General features: G+C 39.7%; 1 protein-coding gene across 2 annotated transcripts in view; it reads left to right on the forward strand.

Annotated features, from left to right (window-relative positions):
* Positions 1–2,478: 2,478 nt before the first annotated feature.
* Positions 2,479–17,168, forward strand: part of zgc:110158 (uncharacterized protein LOC553590 homolog) — a 39,450-nt gene continuing 24,760 nt past the window's right edge. For both annotated transcript variants that reach the window (XM_034144032.1, XM_034144115.1), the window contains exons 1-3: positions 2,479–2,739; positions 9,776–9,848; positions 14,538–14,599. In XM_034144032.1, the coding sequence (XP_033999923.1) occupies positions 2,684–2,739; positions 9,776–9,848; positions 14,538–14,599 (191 nt within the window). In that variant the 5' untranslated portion in view covers positions 2,479–2,683. The remainder of the gene's footprint in view (positions 2,740–9,775; positions 9,849–14,537; positions 14,600–17,168) is intronic.

Below are 17,168 nucleotides of genomic sequence, written 5' to 3' on the forward strand. Positions count from 1 at the left end.
CATGAAGGTAACATGTACAAACACTAACATCACATCTGCTTATCTACATTTGATCAAACAGAGAGAAAGAGAAAGTAATGCCGCTTGTATTTATTCTGTGCAAAGAAGGACGAGCCAGTGTTCCCGGGGAGCATTGGGTTCTCGGATCAATACTGGTGCTATGATGAGACAGTGATAGAGCTTGTGGTCGAGATCTTAAAAGATACCTACACCATCACTTTCTGCCATTCTCCTTCTCTCTGGGGTTACGTACAACCCTGCTATATTTAACATGCGTCTTAATTTCCCTGTTTTGGCTGTCCGTCCACACTATACTGACATATTCACATCTGAAAATCTAACATGTGTGAAAGTGCTCTCCAGAGTTGAAAATCCTGGAATCACATTTTAATATGGATGGGGAAAACTGAAGTTTTTTAAAATGGCATTGGCCTGTTCTAACTCTGTTTTTTACAACAACATTTTTTATTTGGACACAGAAGATCAAATGTAATCATTTTTATTAATTTAAATTCATTGTACTAATTCTACCAGTCGCTGGTGACTATTCTCGTGTATTTCCACATACAATAGCCATAACTGAAAGAAAGAAAATGACGCAAGGTAGAGAACATTTCAAGGCGTGTTTTATTACTCTGTCTCGCTCTGCATATGTGTGACATTGAGAGATTAAGTACACTTCAATGTATGCTTATAGTTAATAGAGTCTATACCTTGTACAAAATCCTTGATTGTGTATTTCAGTACATATGTGTTGCTGTACATTACATACACTAAACATGGTTAAATACTGCCATTTATAAAGATAATGCTCTTCACTCCTGCTCCTTCTTACTCTATTATCTATCTCTTCTGTTATATGACATCTGCTCATCATGTTTGTATTCTCTTGTTAAAAAACAAACCCTACCACACATACAGAAATTAATTTTCTCTTTCCCTCCCTCTCATTCTCTCTCTCTCTCTCTCTCTCTCTCTCTCTCTCTCTCTCTCTCTCTCTCCTCTCTCTCTCTCTCTCCTCTCGCTCTCTCTCTCTCTTCTCTCTCTCTCTCTCTCTCTCTCTCTCTCTCGCTCTCTCGCTCTCTCGCTCTCACACACGCACATACACGCACGCACATACACGCACGCACGCACGCACGCACGCACACACACACACACACACACACACACACACACACACACACACACCACACACACACACACACACACACACACACACCACACACACACACACACCAACACCAACGTGCGCACAAACACACATTCACACAGACAGTCAGCTGTGCCCTTCCCACAGTTAGTAGCACGAAAACAGCACACACTGCCTGTCCCTGCCTTACACACATATATACACACACATGTGCACACACACAAACTCTGCAACTGCCCTCTACACACTCTTAAAGGGACATGACACAGGCTTGTGCATCGCTAGCGAGAGTCAACAGGATACCTGGAAACTAAATACACATTTACAATAGGTGTAGCATACTACATAATGGCTTTGATTTAAATACTGTGTGACTATGAAATAACACTAGCAAACTATTTAAAGGATAAACTAGGGCAAAGAGTAATTTGTAGGAATTTTTGAGGGGTGGCCAAAAAATTAAGAATTCAATCATTGTGTTATTTTTACAATCTTGAAGTAACAAAACAAGATCCTTCAATGTTAGTATATAAATAAGAGTTTCCTACAAGACATATTTAACTAATGGCAACAATTTGCACATGATGGTTTCTTATTGTTCCATATTAGGGCCTCATCATTATGTTCATAAAATGGTCAGTTTGGATGGTTACAGTTTGGATTAAATATGATGTACTACAATTAAGCAGCGACATTAACAAGACCATAGGAATACTGCTTTTTTACAAAAACTGAATATTTTGGAGCCACAAAAAACGTATCAAAAGTTTTAAATACGTATGCCAATGGACAAACAGAAAAGTGTTGTTGTCTATTTTATTCAGTAAACAGCATTGACTGTTTTATATTCAGGGTTAAAATAGAATAAGAGGCGCCTATTACATTTTTGGAGTAAGGGGAAATGGTTATACCTGTCCTGAGGTCATACTGTAGGAAAGGTAGTTGGGTTGAACATGTGCAAGGGGGGGGCACTAAGTCAAACCCTGGTCGCCATTTGGACCGACTAAAGCCCTTCTGTTGTGACCTTAGGACAAAAACCAAACAGTGTATCGTACCAATGGTAGGATACAGTTATACATATAATTGTTCAATTAAAGTGTCATTATAGTGATAGCAATTCGTATTTCTAATTTAGTTCTGTGCATGAACACAAATGCAATGTAAGGCCTTTTACTTGAAGGCCTCCAGAAGAAAACTTGAACTTGAGCGAAGTCGACGAAAAATGAGACACTGTGGCTTTAAGAAGCCCCCACCCTCTCACAACAGGGGGGGCGTGAGCTGAATCCAGGAACAGCGATTGAAAAAAAAAAGCTCCACCAGTGGACGGTTTCAAGTTCCCCCCGGCTGAAACCCTGCCTGATTTGTGGGCAATGTTGGGGATGTAGAAAAAAAGGAAACCGGAGCAAAGAGAGCGCAAGGGAGAGATAGGGAGACAACACTAACTGGGTAGCTATGGAGATAGTAGGTTTTCCTGGTAGCTTTCTTTGACAGGTGCCGAGTGGGATAAAATAAAGTATCAGAACAGCCTCCAAGATGTACGGCAAGGGTAAAGGAGCTGTTGTCCCCTCCGATAGCCAAGCAAGAGAAAAGTAAGTACATTATTGCACTGTCACAACAGAGATCCAGCCAAGAAGAGTGCGCTAGGTTGCTAAACTTGCTAACTGATAGGAGGCAACTCAGTCACTTCAGCAGGAGCACGCATGTTCTGCAGGCTCTTTTTTTATTAACATACAAGCTAAAAAAAAAGTGATGCTGTGATAGTTTATTCGTTGTGTTTGCCACTTGTGTGCCTCTTGCATCCTCCAACTACACAGGCATGGCTGCTAAGTTAGCTGCTAGCTACACTGCCAGTTTCACTCTTCTCTTGTTTGTATGTCTAACAAAAGAGTTGCTGTTTATAAAGTTGCAACCTTTCTATAGAGAGGAAGTGTTGCTGCACGTGTTTCCTAGTCATAATGCATAAATGTGCACTCGGGGCTGAATTGTCGGTAAGGAGCATTGATGGGGATCCCACTTTAGTTCCATCTCTGAGGAACAATGCATTTGGAGCGACGCTGTGTATTGTAGCTAGCTGGCTTTTGTGTCGCCCCGCTGAAGCGGCAGGTAAAAATAGACTACAGCTGGTTGGGGCTTTGTTACAAAATAGCACAGGAACGCGTTCAAGAATGGTTCCACGTTCCACAACGATACTGTGTCTCCGAACGCGGAGGCTACATTGTATCCATGTGAGCGTTCGGTCAGCGGAGAGGCGCCGCTGCTACGAGCTCCGTGCAGGGAGAGCTCACAACTTTTGTGGCCCGTACAGATTTCCCTCAGTCACCCCGAGTTCTGCGAACAAGTGTTGGGGTTTAAACTCCTTGTAATTTGCCACCACCGCCTGCTGTAGAAGACACAAACATAGGCTCTTTTCAGCGGCTATTTTGTCAGGAAGCTTGGGTGGCGTTAGCTTGGGGAGCCGTAGCAGTCCAATCCCTTTGTCTGCAAGCCACCGTCTCGATGCCTGTTGTTTGCCCAGGATATGCATGCCGCACGTTTACCAACAGTTAAACAATATGCAGAGGTTTCAAGTTAAACTGAAATATTCATTTTACAAACTACTATGATCCAATTCTGAAATATAAGCCAGTATCTGCAGGGAACATCCTTTGCTGATAGTCGCCGCTAACAAAGCCAACTAAGACCTGTGAATGCTTGCATTAAACTTTGTTGGATGTAATTGTTTTAGAACCCTGTGGTGGTTTAATGAGTGATGTTAGAGTTTATATTACACAACAACTGAATACACTAGAAGTAAATAAAAGGCAAAATCCTCCCCACAGGTGAATGGCTTTATTCCTCACACTGGATGTGTTGAACACAAATGCTCACTTCAACTGGCTGGACCAGTCAGCATAGGGGAGCTGAAGTGGGACAGAGTTGTCAAACTTATGTGCATGTGTGTGAAGATCAGCAGCCTTTTTCAATACCTTAAGTTTATGCTTTGCTGAGTTTTAAACCCATATTCTTATTTTGTCTCTATGCATCGCTCTTCTAATGTCTTTCTCCATCTGCCTCCTAACTCTCACTTCCCATCTTTTGCTGCTCCTCAAGGTCCTCATCCCTCGCTTCAGTGTTGAATTATTGAGACGGACTGAAGCAGCTGCTCTCAGCTTTGCGTCAGAGTTGAGGGAGACAGAAGAGAGAGAAATAGACAGAAGAGAGGGAGATATGGTGGGCAGACTCATCCATGTTTAAAGATGGGGTTTTGTCGCGAGCCTTAGGCAGGATGTCAGGTGTGCCGGTGGTGTACATCAGGGAAGTTTCACACTCTTATGGGAGTGAGCGTATGAGCGGACCAATGTCCCGTCTCGGAACCAAAGAGGGAACGGAGGGGAGGTAGGTCAGGAGGTCACCTCATGTGGTGTGATGGTGGAAGTATAATGTGTGTTAACCTGAGAGAAGATGGGGGAAATGCAGACATCAAAAGTGAGTAAAATAGAATTACAGCTATATCGTGTCCAGCTTTGGTCATATAACCTTAATAACTAGGGAGTCAGGGTTTCTAGAGCTACCAATTTAATTTGTGTCTTTCCTTATGAATATCATTTCACATTATGGCTGTCAGAAACGAGCACTGTTTTCTATTTTCCTCTCCATCCTGTCTTGACTTCTCCTCCGATCCTCGGTACCACCAACTGTTTTTTTCTCTTTAAAAATGGGGCATGCCCCCTCTTATGTTCCAGTCAAAACTCATTTTTCTCCTCTTCCTTAACTCCTACTCCTACAGCTGCTCCCTGTTCCTCTTCTTCCCCTCCTCCTCAAACTTCTCTTCCTTTTCTATGAGCTAGCTTCTGAGCTTTAATAATGCAGGAGGCCAGGTGCACGCACACGGAGCCCCTTTTGCAACCCACACAAAAACACACATACACACACCACACATAAACATTTCATTGAGGGCCTCTTGGGGGGGGGGGGATCTACAGTGTGATCCTTGTATCCCAAGACATAAGACCAAGTCCTCAACTATTCCCTTCTAGTCAAACTCTTATAGAAAGCTGCACAAGTGTTAAGCAAGCCAGTAAACCTGCAGTGAACAGGGAGATGCAAACGGCATCAATATTTGAAGCACTTTCAGTATCTTAAAGCTTCCTGTTAGCCTTTGTCAGGCTTTTCAAAACTGTCAAAAAGATGCGTAGATGCAAGGAATCTATATGTGTTTAAGTCTGATCAGTAAATGGCACAGGTAAAATAACGATCTGTGTGTGTGCTGTGCAGATGTGTGTGTGTGTGGCCAAACACTAGAGTGACCTGCAAGTGGCACTGACTTACACTCTACACCAGCGGTCACAGAGAGCTTTGTGACCTACAAATTGCAAGGAGCCTCAGAAAGTGGTCAGATTCCCATGGCTAAAGTGGTGTGTGTGTGTGTTTGTGTCTGTTGGCTAAACTGCAGTCTTTAGCCTCTTAAGAGCATCGGTCATTGGTACAACAACCAATTTGTCCCACTGTCTGTGTCGCTGCAGCCAAGTCGTATTCCTGATGTTAGATATGGTTATTGTTGTGCAGAATAATGGATACATTTAAAGTAGAATACTATTAAGCAGCGTACATCACTCTGGGAAGTATAGACTTTTAAGCCACTTCTGCTTTGTTTGTTTGTTCATCTGGATGTCTGCCTGCAGTGCTCATGTATGTTTTCTTATCTTGGTCACTATCTGCAAGAGGGGAACACCCTCGGCTATTTATTACCTTCCGAGCAGGACAGCGGGCTGTACACATACAAAGACAAATGGACTTCACAGTGAAACTACTATCACCTATCCGTAGCAAAACACCTATGTCACACTTTAATCTTCGGACAGCATCTAGTGAGAGTCATGTCTGCAACTGTAGCTCAATACATGTTACAGAAAAACTGAAGAATTACTCAGAATGACATGACATAAATACAACAACATGTCCGTTTCTGCTTGATTTAAGATGGTCTGTCTCTGGGAAATCATTCAAATTATATTCAAATGCCAATAACTTTAGATGAAATTCCTATCAGTAATATAACAACAAAGTCCAATTGGACAAAGGGTTGTCCAACCAATGCTCAGCCCAGGCCAGAATGATGATTATGATACCAGGTCAGATGCTGCGACGGGCCAAATTCAACCTCTGTGGTGCTCTGAAAAGACTCGTAAAGACAGCAGTATGTAGTCAAGGATAGCTAATTAACTGCCCATGATATATATATATATATATATATATATATAGAAGTTGGTGTCTCGTAGGGTAGTAAGATACTTATCGATACAAGTGTCGAGATATAATGTTTTCTCAAATTGTATCGCTTCTCAGAATCAGTGAATCCACTTGTAATTTGTAGTTGATTTGTGATTGGCATTGTTCATTTTGAGTTGTTTACACCCTCATATGATAGATAGCAACTCTAACGTGAGCATATGATGTTGTCTTCTGTATACTAATGCAGTTTTCTTAACATTAGTTCAAATTAGATTAGGAAAGATCAATATATTGCCTTGCTTAGAGTATGGCAACATATAAGTTGAAACTCTTGTATCGTATCCTATTCAGCATTTTTGTTGCCAATACAAATCCCTATTGCCTTAGTGAGAAAGTGTAGGGACAGGGAGAAGCCGGATGTACAATATCCATCTTTAGTCGTGTCTAAAATAATAGTTTGTACCAATTGCCATTTCATATAAATGTGTAGAATTTTGAGTGCAGGTTTCTTTGACCTCCAAGCCTAAGTGATCATCATGTGTGACACTTGAATACAAACTTTGGAATTAGACCTTTTTGGTGTGTTACACCAAAATCTTACAAATCTTAAAGAGCATGCATTTATATCTGCCAGCTGCCGCCCCCCCTCCTGTGATGATGCTTAGATAATGTCCCCCGACTGCGTTGCTTCTATGTAAAAGACAAGGTGTGATCATATGGCAACCATCGCCTCCCTACAGTTATTGTCTATTTGCCTATTCATATCTTTGACTGACTACATTTGCATTCTAACAATGCATATCTTAAACATTTGCATATCATTAGCTGTAAGAACTGGTCAGGCACGGATCGTATCTCCATCATAACGCAACACAGCAGTTGTTGCCATTTATGTTTATGTATAGTAACTCAATAATTGGATTCTAGCATTGGAACCTCAGATAAATGAGCAGGGCTTTACTATCCCCCATATGGACATTTACTTTGTGCAGTTATTTGTTTCTGGATATTTTCATAGTGAATCACACTGACTAATCAACTAAATAGATAACCGCTATAGCATTTATAGCCTGAGAGTATTTGAAACACTTTTTTTCCTGATATAAACAATGTCATAAATGTGCTTATATTATCATAAAACCATTACAAAAATAGAAAATACACACAATGTTAGACGCACAATAAAATAAGAGGAACTCTCCAGGAAGGACATTTGAGCATGACTATTATCCTACAGAAACTTGAATTAAAAAAATATCCTAGGCTGCAGTTAATGATTATTTTAAAAAGCAGTTAATCTGACAATTTCTTATTCTACAGTTTAATCTTTTGTCAATAAAACAAATCAGAAACAGTGACATTTGCCCATCACAATATCCTTGAGCTCTAGGTGACCATTGCATATTTTCTTTTTTGCCAGAGCAACAAAACTAACCCCAAAGTATTCAGCTTATTATAATGTAAGACCAGTAAAAGCAGAACAATTCTCACAATTGTGAAACTTGAGTTATCCATTTTTGCCATATTTGCTTGACAAATTACATAAGTTAATCGAATACCAAAGTAGTTGACTGTTTATTTGACCAATTGTTGCATTTCATTTTGAGATCTTTTCATGCAATTAGTTCGCCATACCTACTTTGCGTTTTTCCAAAAGAGCGATGCATTATTCTTTATAAATGACGTCCTAGGTATCACTGAGCAGCTAAGGAGCTTGGTGACGCAGAAAATAATAGATACATTATGCATTGGCAAATTGAGTCCAGTTATTAAAACGTACACTATTACATTTCTTTAAAACATGGTGATAATGATAGCCTATTGGCTCTCCATCCAAACATTTTACAGATTAATTATATATCATTTTAAGAGGCTTAAATGCATTAAATGGTCTTAAATAGACATCACCTCTCTCACCATTTAACAACAGTACAAAGGGAAGAGAGCATTGGAAAAACAAATAGACGGTCAGTGGTTAAAACAAAATGAACAACAGCGGTATTATCACAAAACCATGTTTCATTGATCACTTCATTGACTAATAATGGGGGCGATGACAGTGAGCTACTGTCCTTCTCATTAGGACCTTATTGGCCTGTCAGAGGACTGTCTGCTCTGGGCACACGGGGCACTGTCATATCCACGCTGCCGGTCGATTGATGGTCCATTAACAGCCTATTAAACACGACTAAGTGAAGGCGTTAGGAGTACAATGTTGGGCCAATGGGGGTTTCCCACTCCACAGCATGGTTCTTGTGTCCGTTAATAGACCCTGGTGGATTGCTGTTATAAAGTGTGGCTGGCCTGATATAATAGTGATTTCAAATTCAAGGCCATGGCTTTTAAAATACTGTTTGATTTAGTTGGAATGCCTCTCGTGTGCAGCTACTACTATCGGTATTTAATCAGTAAAAATGGCAATTTTTTTCATACAGCTTGGCAGGTATATTTCAGGTTCTGTTTCAATTTTGAAGACGTTGGATACTTAAGCTTCGTAAAATGTATATTGGAAAATAGTGTCAAAAGCTCTACAGTCCACAGAGCTGAGATTATGTGGCCCTATTTTTATGAGAACTTTTCAAGCAACCCAAACATCTTTAAAGGTATTCTATATAATTACCTGCATTTGAACCACATGAACCAAGAGCCAATGTTAGTTATTGTCATGGTTTCTACATGCCCAAAACTCTCTGCTTTTACCAATGCCTACCAGGTGTTATCAGAGGGACAGTAACAGTACTGAACCTTTGTGACTGGTCAAACATAAGCCTTGAGATGGCAACATTTATTCCTGCTGCATGCAAATGTGAATATCAGGACTTTGGACATATAATGTTACATGGATATAATGCAGCTGACTTTTGTTTAATGTAAAACAACTAAATAAAGGAAGTCACAAAGAAAAGAAAAACATACACTTTCATTGTATTTGCTAATTGTTTGAATAGATTATTTGTAAAGAACCAGAAAAAACTCACTAATTCGGCCTGTCTTGACTTTTCTGCTGCTTTTGATTACATTCACCATGTCTCTTTCTACGTATCCATTCCAACTTCATAGTAGCACAGACTCTTTTTTTTTTGTTTAAGCTATACCATTAAGCCACTTTATTAGCCATGGTTGGTCTGTTAACCTTCACAGTTGTTGAGTTGTGGTAAAGATTCAAACACAAATTGACTCATATAAAATCAAGCCCCTGGAATATATATTGCCGACTATCCTAAGGGGCTTATAGTTTATAGCAAGATTTGGTTGAATTGCTATTGTAGGTCTGCATTTGGTTGTAAAAAATTGGGCCGCCCAAAAAACCTAAGATGCCAAATAGACATCATTGAGTACAAATGCGAAGACTGTTGATCTTGAGAATATGGAGCCTGGATTTTGCCACTAACAACTTTTTCCTTTGTGTTTCAGGTTAGCATTATATGTGTACGAGTACCTGCTACATGTGGGAGCACAGAAGTCCGCACAGACCTTCCTGTCTGAGGTAAGATGACATCCATGACCTGAACTAGTTTCAAAACAACAAGTCCTCCAACTCATACGACCAAATAGGTCGATTGTTCAAGCGCTTATTACGACCAAATAGGTCGATTGTTCAAGCACTTATTACGACCTTTAATCACGTTTTAAAGTTTTCGACCTCTAGTGCTCCCGTTGACTGCAAACGCTCCGGTGGGTCGTATATTCACAAATAACCCTCTCTGGAAAATCCTAAATTGTAGGATAGTTTGGCCATTAAAATGCTTTTTGATTAGATTTCTAGCGAGAACTGTATATTGTACTTTTAGAATCCAGGTCCAGTTCGTGAGAGGTACATTTTTTTAATTCATTTATTTTAAGCTCCAACCGCCGGAATTCGTTATACTAGTCAAGAAAACTCTCCTGGTGAATTTTATTCAAATTCCAACAACATTTACCCCTCCCTCATCAACCTTGAAGTTTAGCCTCACGTAGGGTGGTCCTTAAAATTGAAAGTCAGAAAGTCTAAGCTCCAACCCCCATAATTCATTCTATTAGTCAAGGAAACTCTCCTGGTGAATGAAGGTTGATGATGGAGGGGTAAATGTTGTCAGATTGAGAAAAAAATTCACCAGGAGAGTTTCCTTGACTAATAGAATGAATTATGGGGGTTGGAGCTTAGACTTTCCGACTTTCGATTTTAAGGACGTATATATACACTACGTCTTTCCCCTATTCATTTCTATTGACGGCAGCGTCCATGTAAAGTTAGCGTCAACCCTCACGGGGTGAAAACAGTATTTCCGGTCTCGAAGTTTTCATAATAAAACCGTATTCCCCTCACTGTCAAATGATTTTACAGTGATATCTGCAGTACTCATCCACTCAAAAACATCAGTTTATCCTTGTTAATTACACAACATTAATTGGTTTGAATTGTGTACACTACTTTTGTGTTTTTCCCATAGGTTTTTCCCTTTCGATTCTGAGATTTCTTTTTTCAGAGGTTTTGATAGGCTAAAACATCAAACTACCCATAATCCTCAGCTATCGTTGAAGCTCGTGATTGGATGTTTTAGCCGCAATGCACTTTGGATATGGTGTTTATGCGATGTGAAATCCGAAAACATTAAAAAAAAAAAAAAAATGTAAATACTTTATTCCGTGTGCTTGCTTTTCTCTTTGAAAGTCATCACATAACGGCATTGTAATACACGGTTCGGCTGCATTAAATATTACACATCTGCCGTAGTTCTGTATTTATAGAGCCCTGATTAGAAGACCTTTTGACAAACTGGAAGAAATGCCGCCGAAACTGAATATGTGACGTGGATCATAAATATATCAGCAATTAAACAACATCTTCAATTTCTCTTCACACACCTTGCAGTATCAATACTAATTCGGCTGACTTTTATATTTGATCCAATTGATAGGTTTTATTTACACCATAACGGTGCACAGCTGATAGACAGGGATGTTTTTAAAGATATTACGGTTTTCTTTGAATTAAACAATGTAAATACTGAGTTGAGAGAATAGTCAGGGGTTTTGGGTGATGGGAGGCACATCTATGGAATCAGAATTTCAATAGCTTACCATTAAATGATGGATATACCTTTCCGTCTATGATGTTTTACAAATCAGATATTAATGTGTAGAACTACAATATGTGAAATAATATAGCAATATCCTGTACAATTATGTGAAAACATGAATAAAACTACACATCTTCATATGTTATACATACATAAGTGTCCTACACTAATAATACAAAGTTATTATGGCATTGTATGCTGTGTGTTATTTGTAACATCTTCAGAAACTACCTTTCCAACTCCTCACCAGTTGACTGTTACAGGTTCATGGTACAATGCATAAGCTTCAAATCGAGAGACTGAAACTGTATTTTTCTTTACCGTTCTGTTTTAATTTCACAATAAAGTTAATAGTAATATTATGTTTGATATTATTATGTTTCATTAACTAGACCACTGGGTCATGTTAAGACCATCTTTTCTGTCGGTTTGGTGTTACAAATATCAAAACAATATATGTGTGGATAACCAAATAAATCCGTCATAAACTAAACTGGAAATTATACTGGAAAGTATAATTTATTGTGTTAACACTGTAAACTTGACAGTTTCTTAACCCGCACCGCCTAGTGGTTAAAGGACGTTATTGATTTTTTTGTTGTTGAATATGTTCTATTTGATGAAGAAATGTAAATATTAAGAGTAGCCTACATACAAAATAGGGGGAAAGTATAAGGTCAATGATAGAAATATAGAATAGAAAATATCAAGAAGATACTCTAGTGATCTCTACAATAAAACAGTTTAGTGGAGGACGTCCAAAGATATTAATAGGAGGATGTGCAAAACAGACACATTAATAAGGCTTTATTTAAACATTAAAGAATACTTTATGGTCTTCTTTTGAATAAGAAAACAACTTTGGGGGTATCTACAGATAAGTATTAAGCCTGACAAAGTACTTAACGTCTATAATATAGTTTATTTTGGCACTTGACAATCACTTTCCCTGAATTTTACTCAGGTGTAACTAAAGTCTGCTTTAAGGGTTGTATATATTTCACATCATTAATCAGAATCTGCAAAGTAACTAAAATAAATGTAATGGAGTAAAAATACCAGGTTAACCTCTGAATTGTAGTGGAGTAGAATTACAAAGTAACAATATATTGCATGTTGTACATGCTGCTGTAACAAAAACATTTCCCAACTTGGGATCAATAAAGTATATATTATCTTAAGATGATCGATGGCTACTGCCATATTTGCAAAATGTGCCTCTGAACCTTGACAAGTGCATGTTTCAGGCTTATCAATTAACAACAGGAGGGGTCACAGACATAAGACCAGCTATTAAATAAAGCTATTCTGACCTTAGCTGTCATGTGGGTATATATTAATGCTGCCCATTATGGACACAAGCATTTTTCACCCATTTATTAATTATATGTTTTACATTTGATAATACCACTGTGTTTCCCATCCCCTAAACCTCCAGGGATGTACACAGTTTAATAGTGGCAACTTCTAATTATGGGAAATATGAAAACGTCTTTTAAAACTCCAATTCCCAGTAGAGACGTGCCATAGAACATGTTGCGAAACACAATTAGCCAGCATGTGTAGTTCTGGGGGTTGGGGGGTGGGGCTGGACCCGTTCAAGTCCAGTTTTGGATAGTCTGCCGTGGTTTCATTCCATTTCAAAGAGCTGTTTGACGCTCGGCGTAACCTTGGCGCACTGCCACTCCAACATCCAATCACAGAGCTTGATGACTAATCATGGGGTTTGTCAAGCAAATCGGATGTTGAAGTCCCAAACGATAGCTGAGGATCATGGGTAGTGTAGTGTCTTCGGCCATCCTAAACTCAGAAAAAACTATTTGTTTCTCCGAATCGAAGGTTAAAAAACACAAAAGCATTGTACACCATTTAAACCAATCAATGTTGTGTAATTAACAAGCATAAACTGATGTTTTTTAGTGGATGAGTACGGCAGATATCACTGTAAAATCATTTGACAGTGAGGGGAATACTTCCGGTTTTATTATGAAAACTTCGAGACCGGAAATACTGTTTTCACCCCGTGAGGGTTGACGCCAACTTTACATGGACGCTGCCGTCAATAGAAATGGATAGGGGAAAGACGTAGTATATACACGTTCTCCTGGCGAGACCTCAAATCATCTTTGTAATATCTATCAAACTATAGATCCTACACATCCACAGGACCTGGATTCTAAAAGTACAATATACACTTCTCGCTAGAAATCAAATCAAAAAGCATTTTAATGGCCAAACTATTCTACAATTTAGGATTTTCCAGAGAGGGTTATTTGTGAATATACGACCCTCCGGAGCGTTTGCAATCAACGGTAGCATCAGCCCATATGCCGCAAATGTTGTTTCTTACACGACCACTAAACGTGCTAAACTTTAAAACGTGACTCTCGGTCGTAATAAGCTGCTGAACAATCGACCTATTTAGTCGTTTTTGGAGGAGGACAGGCTGTTTCAAAAGCACTGAGCCAATCCTTGTTATTCTCTCTTTGTCTTAAATTGTGTATCTAGACTGGCGCTAGGTAGGAAAATAAAGAATTAGTGATGATTTTACATTGGCCTTGGTGATTTGTGAATAAAAACGGCTTTCCTCAGTAGTAAAACTACACACGCTATGACCCAGCTAAAGTGCATGTTTACAACAACTTGTGGTGTCAGAGCAAACATGCTAAACGTGATTGCCGCACCTGAGCTGTTGCATTAATTTTTCAAGAGGAAATCCTATAACGTTACACCAGATCATGCTCCCTGTCTGCCATTGTTAATCTTAGTGTAAAAACATCTGACGCAGTTGTCTTCGGACATTGTAGACATATGTAAGCATGGTGTTGTCTGTTTACATTTCCTCCTAAAAGCCCTTTTGGGGGCAGACAGTAAGTGAGTACATGACTTGCCCGTATCCATAAAGCATTTCATATGTGAAAAAAAAAAGAAAGGCAGACAGCACAGAGATGTAACAGAAGGAAGATGGAGATCGACAGAGGCAGATAGATGCCTATCTTCCCGTCCGAGGCCATTGACAGTTTGAGACTGACTGATTATATGTTCTTAACCCCTGGACCTGCAGACATAATCCTCTCTCTAGTGGCCACAAGTGACTCTTCTCTCCTCTCCTCCAGATTCGATGGGAGAAGAATATTACATTAGGGGAGCCTCCTGGATTCCTCCATTCGTGGTGGTGGTGAGTTTTAGTTTGCTATTCTTTTTTTTCTCCCAGTGTTTGTTTTGATACAGTAAGCTTATCCATGTTGTTTACTTGTGTGAGTAAACAGTTTTTACAGTACATGTCTAAAGCTGTGTATCCTACCTCGCCACACATACTCAATCATTAACAGGACTCTAGTGACCATCATACACGTCTGGGTATTGTTTGTTTTATTACGTTACTAACACCAGTACCCTTACAGTAATAGCGACACTAATAAAGCACTTCATTTGATGAGTAGTTACTTCATTGATACCCATCGTGTGGTCATGTGAAATGCCACCACCTCTCTTCCAGATCCAAATGTTTTTTGAACACAAAATATTTTGTTATTGCATTTACAAAATGATATGCAATAGTAGGTAAAAAAAGTATAAATTGCTAACTCTGTGAAATACATGAAGTTGGCGTCAGAACACCATAATTGGGTTGTAGCTGATTTGGTAATAGGCCAATAACATGCCACATTAAACTGAATAACGCTTGTGATGATTGGCTGCCAGCAAAATCAGATAAATGGCCCTCTTTTGTCAGATCTGGGTAGAAAAAGGATCTAAATCAGGCATATTTTGACCAAAGAAGTTTTGGTAATACTTGGTTCTGGGATATTTTAGTCGGTGTACCTATTCTAAGATCTCATCCTAACCTTACATAAATTCATTACTGACACATGCACAAATGGTAGCTTGAATGGTCTGAAGGCTCATGGAAGAGCCAAATAAATGTTAAGCATGTTCAACTCATAAATGATATAGACATCAACAGATTCATGTTTTGAAAATGATCAGATTTTTGACTTATTGTTGGTGCTCCAGTCATGATTGAAATTACTTCCGGAGGTGGGAGGTGGAGCAGAGTCTCAGCCTGGGGTTGACCAGACTCTGTGAGGGCGTGACCCCTCCCTCCCCGTCTTCTCCCCTCCTCCAGTTCTCCATCCTTCACCCCCGATCCTGAAACAATAGATCCAGATGGTTAGGGAATGGACTCTCCCCCCCCCCCTCTGTACTCCCCTCCCCCCCTCACCCTCTCGTCACCCTTTGTGTGCCCCTCACCTCCCACTTTTCTCCTTTGTTCATGAGGGAGAGGGATTCTTAGCAGATTAACCCGTTGCATTCCATCTTCCTTTGTGTCACCTCTCCCTCCGCTGTCTTCCTCCTTCCCCCCCCCCCCCTGTCATGTCTGCCCCTGGCTAAGATTTGACCCTTGCGGTCATCACCTTAAGCCCCGATCAGCGGTTTCACTTGTTTTTGAAATTGCAGGTTCAGTTCATAGTCAAGCTTTTTGCAGGAAATCAGGATGGGTCAAGGAATCACACAACACTTACAGTAATTATAAAATCTGTTTTACTGTAAAACCCTAGTTGACATGCAGCTGGTAATCAGTAATCTGATTTCTCCCCCTCCCCTATTTTGAGTCTTTTCCAGGGGATTTGTTGACAATAAGAGGATACAGATTATATCCAGCCTTATTCTTTCCATCAAATAGAGTAATAGACTCACTGAGACCTAAGAAACAAAAGCATCTTACATTTGTGTAATTGTAGATGTCTTACTTCTGTAACATAATGACATCGCTACGTAACACTCACGCTCCTATTGGCTAGCGCTCCAACACATTGTATGGGATATCCTAAGGGAAGGGACATCTCTAAGCGGTTGACAAATCACAACAGAGCCGGCCAGCTAACCAATCAGAGCAGACTGGGCTCTGGTTTCAGACAGAGGGTGAAAAGACATGCTGCAGTATGAGAAAGTAAAGACCTTTTTGAACATTTAAGCATGAAAAAATGTCAGAGTAGAGCAGCGTTTGTCAAAGTGTGGGGCGCGCCCCACTGGTGGGTCGCAAAGATGTGATAGGTGGGTCGAGAATGGATGCGATGAACGGGAGATTATTATTATTCTTTTATTTCTTTTACAATACATTTTTTGGACCTCAGGCCGGAATCAAACCTGGGTCCTTGCGGGCGGTGGTGGACTTTCACAGCGTTTGTGTCCCCCCACTTTACAAATAGGCCTATGTTTATTATTTTTTTTTAACGCAAGCCATCATCGCCACGGAGGAGCACACAGCCTCTGTGAGCGAGCGAGACAGAGAGAGGCCTAGAGAGCTAGAGAGAGCACACCTTTATCTATTTAATATAGCCTAGTTGTACAAAATAAAGTAAGAAATCATTCCAATGTGTACTATAGGACAGTAAAAAAAAATAAACAGTATAAAAGGGGAGTGATTAGTAAAATATGCATAAATAAAAAGAAAGAATGCTAACTAGGTAACGTAAGATAAGAATAAACAAGTTGAAATGATTTGTTATTGGTTGTGATCATATTCTAAAGATGTTTGGATTATTGAAAAGTATACAGCTCTCTTTCATCTGAGTGTTGAGAGCTGTTTCCATACATTCATTTTGTGCTCAAAGTGCACCAGATTGATGCATTTCACTTCAACATTTAAAAATAAATATTTCCGGGGGTGCGTGCCCCCGGACCCCCTAGAGGAGGTGAGGTCCACCCCCAAATAAAGCAGGTTAAAATAATTAAATGTAATA

This window comes from Trematomus bernacchii, unplaced genomic scaffold, assembly GCF_902827165.1.
Source record: "Trematomus bernacchii unplaced genomic scaffold, fTreBer1.1, whole genome shotgun sequence".
NCBI classification, from domain to species: domain Eukaryota; kingdom Metazoa; phylum Chordata; class Actinopteri; order Perciformes; family Nototheniidae; genus Trematomus; species Trematomus bernacchii.